Raw genomic sequence first — 8985 nt, 5'->3', positions numbered from 1 at the left:
AAACAGAGGTCACTTTCAAGGCCATTCTCCTCTTCCATTACCGGATACAGTGGACTCCCTCCCGTAGCAGTTAGCTGGTTGATATTTTCAAAGTGTCGACACCGACGGATTTGTGAGAATCCGACTGTCACCTCTGCTTTCGCTTCTCTATCCTCAAAAATACTTTCACCGTCTTCGTCTTCATCCTCTTCCTCGTCAGCGTCGGCTACAATGATCCGCACCGATTCTTCCTCATTAGGACTGTTCTGATTCCAATTTGCATTTGCGTAGACCCGCTGAAGGGGAGTATCCACAAGTATTTCCGGCGGGTCGTCAACTTGGACTCGTTGAATACTAACCTCTCTGCATACCAACATTGGCTTAAGGTGGAGACCTCCTTTAAGCGGACTCAAAATTTCACAACGGACAAAATTTGGCATGTCTCGAGGCACTTTAGGTAGAAGGATATCATTTGAGGTAAATGCTACCAGAAGGGGATAAGAAAAACTGTGATCCAACACCCGCCGGATCTTTGGAATACCTTCCAGAGAGTGATGTCGAGAGATTAGTTTAGAGGTTGATTTCAAATCTTTGAAGGTTGAGGGAGTTGTAGTGGTCACAGAGGTGTCAGAAAAACTTGACTTCATTTCACCCATCTCCTCCTCTCCCTCCTCTGAAATCGGGCCGAAAGGCGGATCCTCTAACTGGAAAAGCTCTCCATGTTCTTGCTCTACTGCCTCGTCAGCTTTGTTAGCATCCATCATCACCTGACCGTAGTAACCCCACGGATCGCTGTAATAGACAGCCATCATTTTATCTGTGTAGGGAAGGTGGCTGTGATCATCAAAATCTGCTGCAGAGGGTTCACGAAAGGAGCTGACGTGGGAGGGAGAGATGCGGTTGGGCAGGAAGAGTGACTTGACCCCCTCAGTGTCAGGGCACTCACTGTCACTGGAGGGTAAGTTCTCCTCCTCATCAAACCCGTTGACAGTGGGCTGGGATGTGTGCAAGTGAAGATCCTCCTGTGTAACGATTACGTCGGGAAATTGAAGACTTTTTGGACTGTCAACTGTGATGGTTGGGAGGAGGACACCCTGAGTTTGGTGTGTGGGATCTAAAATTATTAATTTCCATCATTAAAATCACATTTTTGGATTTCTTTTTAATTTTTTCTGGCACTTAAGCCTACAAGATCTGTCCCTAAAGCCCGGTTAACTTTCTCCCGCCCAGTACAGCATTCTTTCAGTCAAAGTTGGTGCTAATGCAGAGTTGTTGAGAGGTGTCTCAACGCCTGCAACCTAGTTGACAGTCAAGTTGATAGTTGACACATTAGACAGTTTAAGAGGGAACTGTATTAGTACATTTATCTGAGGGTGGTAATTGTACTGGTCTTGTCAAAATCTTAATGTCACTCCTGCTAACAGCTCGGCAATCTTTCTTGTCGGGTAGCGCTCAGGCCCGTTTACCTTTCAACACCTTCAGGAGGGATTCAGGCGCTACACCGATTGCGGTGGTTCAAATTCCGGTGCAGAGGGTCTGTCGAAGCCAATACCTACTCTTGGCAATTCTTACCTCGTGTTCAACGAGGCAGGGAAGAATGAGTGTTCACAGCATTTCTAATTGCGCATAATGTTTGAATAATGGCGATTTTTCGGCAGTCCTGCTTCAGACAACTTCCAACTTCAGCCATGCATACATTTGTGGAAATAACAACACATGGGTACATTGAAATCCAGGACCTGCATTGCTGATTTTAAGGTTAGATTTCCCTTTGGCTTTCATTAATAGCTGACGGTGGTGGCTGGTTTTTACTATCCCATCGACTACTTTGTCCACAACCAAAGCTAAGCAAAGCACCTCCCATGGTGCGAAAGCTAAGGAATGACTTTGGATGAAAAGAGAGGTTACCTATAAGAAAACATTAATTTTAAAGTGTTCTTTAATATCCATGACCTTTTATTTCTCCAAGGTTGGGATAAATAACTCAGTTCCATAGGGCCCGCCCCACTAAGAATTACACGCCTAATCATTTTCTTGGAGGACTCATTGATACACTTTTACTATACTTGCTCATAAATATCACAGATGGCAACCTTCTTGGTTAAATAGGGTTACTCTAATGGCCATAAGACTCCCTATGCCTCGTTAGCGTCAGCTGAAATCCAATGAGTCGGCACAACTCCCCATGTGTTGGAAGGTGGGATGTAATGGACCCACAGTCCCGCTGAAGACTTTATCTTCCAACCCAAACAAATTAATTTTAGTAGCATTTGAAAAATTTTCTACAAAAATCAATTCGTGGACTTTTGTTCTTCTCCATGTTCTCTGTAAAGCATTAACATCAGCCGTTTGACTAGCCAATAGCCTGTGAGGACGGTGAAAAATTGGCGGCATTTTTAATCAGCTCACTAAAAATTCGTCCAAATGAAGAATCCTTTGTCTTCTTGGTTAATATTTGGCCTGAACAGGAAATAATAGGCTTTGAACTCAGCTTTAGAGAGAGCACGTTTGATAGGTGGTAATTATCTTGCCTTGTGGGACTTTGAAAGGCGCTGCATACAAAGCAATTAGAGGGCTGAGCCTCGAATTTCAATTTAAGCCTCAAAAATTTTCAATAAATACTTTTTCGAAAAATTAATTCTCTCGTGGAATGTTGCATCCGGATTAACGCAGTCCAACAACACCCAATTCATCTTACCCCCAAAGCATAACTAACCACCACTAGACGTCAGCGTAATTCCACCGACGTCTAGCAGACGTCAAACGGATATAACCTTTTGGTGTAACTCACCTGGGCGCTTAAAGAGGTTGGCGATGGTGATTTTGGGAGTTGAAAGACGTTTATCAGTGACCTTCCATCGAGAGTAAACAGATTTGGTGTCGTAGAAGTCCCCGTAGCCCCCATAGCTATGCGCCCTCGTAATTGTCGGGGGTGGTAACTTGGAGGAAGTAAAAAAAATAAGTCTTTGGAAAGCTGCCAAAGTGTGTGCAAACGTTCCATTCTACTGCTGTCTAGGGTGACCGCCAACGCCTCTGTACGATTGTAGATCTGGCCGCCTTTGCGGTTGCCCTTGAAGAAATTGACTATCCAGAGGGATTAAACTGGAAGGGCAGCATGTTTTATGTTACTACTAAACTGTAAAATGGCAAGAATAACAGATAACAGATTTTAGAATTGCAAGCCAACTTTCAGACTTGATGTTTGGGGTAGACAAAAGAGTGAAAAATCTTGACGCTGTCATCGAAGAGCTTTTACGGGCCGTCTAATTACAACTGTTGGAGCTTTTTGACATGCGAAACCTTTGCACTCGTTACTGACATAAAGCCTTCCATTCGTACAAGAAGTGCCATTAAAGCACATGGGAAATCAGTGAAAATGTAAAAGAAGCAAGGTGCTTGTTTAAACGAGCGGTTCAATCTAAACTAAATACATGCATCTTGTGTTAGATGGAAGAGCCCGTGCTCAGTTCTGCCAAGGAGCCGTAAATGCAATCAGATCTGCCCTCGTCATCAGTGCTTTTATTAACCCAGTACCTCTGTAATAAAACTATTTTTGGAGGTATGCTAAGTCCGACAAAATTTAATCGACGGGAAAATCTCAAGCACAAAATTACCGGCAAGGAATTTAACAATACCAATGCAAGTATTTGAGGCATAAAACTGTGCTGAAAACACCGGAGAAGGCCTCGTTGCTTATAATATTTGGGTTTTCAGTAATACTTCTCATGTACCAAACAGATTAAATGATTACATATTTAAAAAGAAATTGTTTTGATGATAGTACTGCTGATAAGCAACTAATAGGCAGCTGGATAAACTTCACAAAGAACGTTTTGTGGTTTTTTTCAAACCCTGAACAAATTAAATGTCAAATCTGACTAGCCGTTCTCTGATAAAATAAATGTCTAACAAACGTTAACAAAAAACATAAAAAATACCATATTTGACACTGAAGGGTAAATTTCCGACAAGTTTTATCTTCATGCGCTTTTCCCCTTAATGCCTCTAATAGATTTTACCCACTTCATTTTTTTGTTTTAATCCGCCTATATTTGACAGTATGCTTCAAATTACCAGTCATTGATATTTTGGATCGGAAGTGGTGTATTTCATAAAGTGACCTTCCAAAAAAGTCCAAAAAGGTTGGCTCGCCCTTTTAAAGTGCCATTTTGAGGCAGCTTGGAGTAATTTACCTAAATTTACTTAAATGTTTGCCAGTTATTTGAAAATGGTACCAAGTACCTACTTGGAGGTAGTGTTTTAAGCTCTTTAAGAAATGAGAAATGGGTACCTCATCCTCGCCGGGGGAAATTCCTTGAGTCCAGGCTCCGGTTGTGGCGATCAGTCTCCTCTTCCTTCGACATAAACTGCAAATCACTCGCGGAACCTCCAATAGAGAGGGGGAGAGCATACAACCTTGGACAATTTTGAAAAATCTTTAGGATGCCAAATTCAAAGAGCCACCACCTACTGGTTGGTTTTTAGGACTTTCCGTAAAAAAAATGCGCTTAGCAAGCTTCTCCGTTATAAGCAATCCGGGACACCTCTTAAGGAACGTAATTAATTATTTATTTTAGGGGCAAAATTTGGATCTTTTTTGGTAACTGGTAAACCTTTCACGCCAAATTTCTGCTCACCGCACCTTAGATTGCTTAACTCTGTGGTAAATTGTACAATCACGAAATAGGGGATTGTCGTTTACTTAAAGTACCAAAAAATTAATTAAGCGTCTAAAGTTGATGAAGCCTTTGTTACGCTGTAAATGAGCAAATTCGGATAATTTTACAAAAACAAGAGAAATCACAAGCTGTTTCCAAAGAAACGGTGCAACATCGACTGGACACCTTTGGCATAAAATTTCGCTTCCGTAGGCCTGGAGATGAAGGGTAAAATTTATGCCTCTTCCTCCAAATTCTGAGAAGAGCTGGCGGTCTCTCCTCAAAAAATGCCTTTTCTATGAAACAAATAGATGATCAGGTGCTGTCAGCAACGTCGAGGTGGTTGAAAAAGCCCTAACGTACTATCTATTCGGCGTTTAAACTCTAGTGTTGGTCTAATGTCTTGCGTTTGGAATGGTTAATGCAACATTTGGTGGAGAAGACCATGCTTCACTTGGGACAGACAACCAAAGCCTTTAAGCCGGGGTATATGTCAAGTAGATAACCAGGATGGTTCAGCAGAACTCTATTTCTCCCATTCTATTCTACAGACTGATGAAGCAATTTCTAGCTCGAGATACCCCACACACTATTCTTTCTTAGTACTTCCGTCTTAACCATTTTGGCTTATCCTTATGGGAGTTGCCTTAAAGGATTTTCAAAAAGTACGCGCATAAAACTTAGTGCTACATAGATGAAACGAATGGTAGCTTAATTAATGCTCCATAGTTGCGTTTATTTGCAATTCTTTCTCGAAAATCCTGATTTTGAGTGAGTGCCTAGTTTGTAATACTTCGTACCGTTTCTTTATTGTCTAGCTTTGCTGCCACGATCAGACATGCAACTGCAGGGAATGTGAGTATAAATAAATCCCATTTTAAATGCTTCATTACATAACCCTTCTCCTCTAGATTGCAATGATGTGAGAAGTTACTCCGCTCCTGTTACTTGTGCTATAAATGGGTGAATAGAAATAAGCAAACGCTGTTCCTCTAGAATCAAATGGCTGTTTTTGCATAAGAAAGCAGAACAAAAGACCAGAGATGAACAAAAGAAATCGCAGCTTTTCCCTTTGTATGCAACAAAAGCTTTTTACAGAAGCTAAATTAATTAAGCTGTTTTTAGCTAAACGTATGCTTAAAGGATCTCCGTGTAGAAGGTGCTAAAGGAATTTATCCATAATAAAGATTTTTCAAATTAAGGCAACTTTTGCGCATTGCCATTAACAGAATCATTCGTTAAAAGCTTTGTTACTGCTAAATTAATTTAAATAGTTTTTAACTTTATGTATTTTTAAAGTTTTAACTTGTTTTAATCAGCTAAAGGAACATTAAGTATCGCTTGCGCTAGAAGGGAAAGTGCATATTTGCATACAACTTTTGAAGCAATTATTAAAAGGGTGGCATGTAAATGCTACTGCCTAATGAAATCAGTTTCCGATATATTTCTCAATAATTAACTAGGAGAACCAAGAACTCGGTATTGTGGTCTGCGACTCACGGGCTTTGTCTGCAACAAAATCGTCTGATGAAAATAAAGGTTGACCCTGGGAATGCTTTAGTTTCTCCAGCAGTGTAGACTTTTTATTTAGTCGTTTGGGAGTTGCTTTGTTACTTCACTCAAACCATGGCGACATTTCCATCAAGCCAAACACTAGAGTGAGACGACTAACTAAATGCCGGTTGGGTCTGAGAAAGCCGCTGAATTGCGCCAATCAAAAGAATCTTTGTTTCTCAGTGGAAAAAGCCTCTTGAGATCTGATTGCTAAAAAGGGGATACTTTGCAGTTCTAACCGATCTATTGCGTATGTGTCCATCAAAAGGAGCTTTTTTTTCTCTAGTTTAAATTTAAGTTGTTTTGCATGTGTCTTGTGTTTTGAAACAAACATTTGGCACTTTTTTGTTTATGCATTTTAGGTCTAATAGTTTGGCATTTAAGTGTAGAGAGTACTGGCATTTCAATTGAGTATATTTGAATTAGGTTCTTTTGTAATATTGTAGCATCATCCAATTATTCCCAGCTCGTAGTTTAATGGTAATGCAAAGTTCAAATGTTTCTATACTAACTCATCCTTATTCGAAGGCCTAATTATCTATTTCTAATTTATGCAAATCGCCGAAAGTGATTAACACCTCTTCGAGGAAATTGAATTTGTGGCTTATCCTTCTAAGTGATTGCGCAAAATTTTCTTTTATCAAAACAACGGAAGGGAGCAAGCAAACATTTGTTACTTTGCTTCTGACCACTGGATGGCCCCGGCCAAACAATGCAAACAAGTAGTGTTTTTTTACTTGTAACTGCCCCAAGAGAGCTCCTTAAAAATTTATATGAGATCTGTTTTAAAGTTATATGCTGTTTGTAAAAAAGGAAACAAAGTAGGCATTTGCCTCTCAAAAAACAAAACGCTTTCTTGCCCAATAGAGCCGTATCCACCCTAAAATAACCAAATGCCAGGCTCTGGTTCATAATTCATGCTATTGTGCATGGAATAAAGGCTGTAGTGTCCTACAGTACTGGCCGGCTTTTTACCCTAAGTCAATTTAAATACCTCAAACTGTAATAAGCTTCTGGTTATAAATAATAAATACGGCGTCCTCCATGACACAAGAAGGTGCAAATCTCTTAAAGGTGCAAATGTATAAAATTTTTGTAATCCACAGATAACTTTAAGTGCACCTTGACTTGCCACTCAGCAGACAAAAAAGATTTTACGCAATTTCTTAACTGAAAACTATTAATAAAAGTGGAGATGTTTTTTATTTCGGAGACTTCTTGTCTAAAAGCTTCCTAAATTTTAGCAACTGTTAATAATTTTTAGGCATGTAATATTTCACGCATTTCATAAAAAGTGTGATTTTTGATTTTATGTTTAAGTAGACGTAAACTGGTTCATTTATAAACTGTCTTCATGAGTATGACAAGACGTCCTAGTCTTAATTGTTAGTGTAAATCTTATTTTCCTTAAATTTTACTAATCTTTAAAAAATTGGAGCAGGAAATAGTATAAAAACAAAAAAAAATCACTCACTAATTAACCCAGACATTTTCCATTGGTTACTGTCAAGGTCACCTCTACATTAATTTTGACATCAATAAATCACATCCACTATCAAATAAAATTATTATAAAAAACCAAGAAACGCACTTTTGAATCACTTTGACTGATCGTGAAGGAGCAGTTGGGACAGACACGACGTTCACAATCATCGCATTGCCGAAATTTGGCAGCCCTTTCTTCCATCCTTTCGACTGTGGCAGGCGAATCACAGAGACTGCACCCACCGACGCTTCCATAGATGTCTTGCGCCGAGCTGACCACTCGTCGTGCCACCTCGGCTTCTCTCTGCCGCAATTCTAGTTCGAGATTACTAGTGATAAAAATAAAAGTTTGTTACTACCTAAAAATAAATTCTTCGTCACAAGGATGCATTGCTACGCAGGATTGTGTGGGCGTTCTGGACTTTATGTTTGCATTTAATTGAGTTGTAGCTAACTCGTCCCTCTTTTCTACCTACTGTTAATACTTCTGCGTCCCTCTCACTCCACTTTCCCGGTGCTATTGTCTAAAACTCCGTCTGATTGTGAAGCGAGGTTAATAAAATTTCGATAAAATTTTTTTTCCAGATTATTTCCGCAACTTCCGTGGATAGTTTTTTCTTGTTTTACGGAGGTTTCGGTGGCAGCTCGAAAGTGAGGAGTTAATGATACTTACATTATCAGTGGTTAAATCGGTCGGTGTTACCTTCTTGTTTGAGGGTAAAGAACTCACTGGCTTATCTAGCATTTTAAAAGCCATGAAAATTGATTTGGAGTCAAAAATTTGCCTAAAAACTCATTGCATCTAGGGTGAGAGTTTCATGTGATAACTCAAAGTTCGTTTAATTGTGGGATGATTTGACTCAATTAACACGTCATTACTGTGGCCTCCTGTCCCATTTAATGGTGGACGGAACGCAGTCTTTGATCCTCATGGACTGAGAGTCATTTAGGCTTGATATTAGCTACCTGCTTCAGTGATCGACCATGAGGGGTGGAGGCTCGACCTAGTGGAAAGCCTTCCTGCCTTCCCTATCTGATGAGTTCTGTAGAAGTGCTCTCCAATCAGACTCTCAATGAGATTGTCGTAGAACCCAATTCAACTACCCATCTGCTGATGATGGAACGCCCTGTTCAATGGGTAAATCCGTTCAACAAGTGTGAGGTAGTCTTGGAAAAAAAATTTGTTGGTAAACCGGATACCATATATTTTGGCATTCATAAAGTAGTGTCTGGTTGTTTTACCACTTATTTTGCTCCTAATTTCAGCAGTTGGGTGCCTCCACCCTCCCAGTCTTTAAAGGTGGACTAA

At 40.0% G+C, this 8985-nt stretch overlaps 1 protein-coding gene across 1 annotated transcript; it reads right to left on the bottom strand. All coding sequences in view use genetic code 11, as the record gives it.

Moving 5' to 3' along the window:
- Nucleotides 1–3718: 3718 nt before the first annotated feature.
- On the bottom strand, nucleotides 3719–8433 carry EGR_03847 (hypothetical protein; the record flags this gene model as incomplete). The annotated part of the gene is made up of 5 exons (XM_024493096.1): nucleotides 3719–3831; nucleotides 5431–5544; nucleotides 5586–5738; nucleotides 6869–6989; nucleotides 8350–8433. 5 exons carry the CDS (start codon nucleotides 8431–8433, stop codon nucleotides 3719–3721), a joined length of 585 nt encoding a protein of 194 aa, XP_024352557.1.
- Between the last annotated feature and the right edge of the window lie 552 nt (nucleotides 8434–8985).

This window comes from Echinococcus granulosus (assembly GCF_000524195.1).
Source record: "Echinococcus granulosus chromosome Unknown EG_S00021, whole genome shotgun sequence".
NCBI lineage: Eukaryota > Metazoa > Platyhelminthes > Cestoda > Cyclophyllidea > Taeniidae > Echinococcus > Echinococcus granulosus.
Note: the sequence above shows the minus strand (reverse complement) of the source record. Positions and strands in the feature narration are given on the sequence as shown.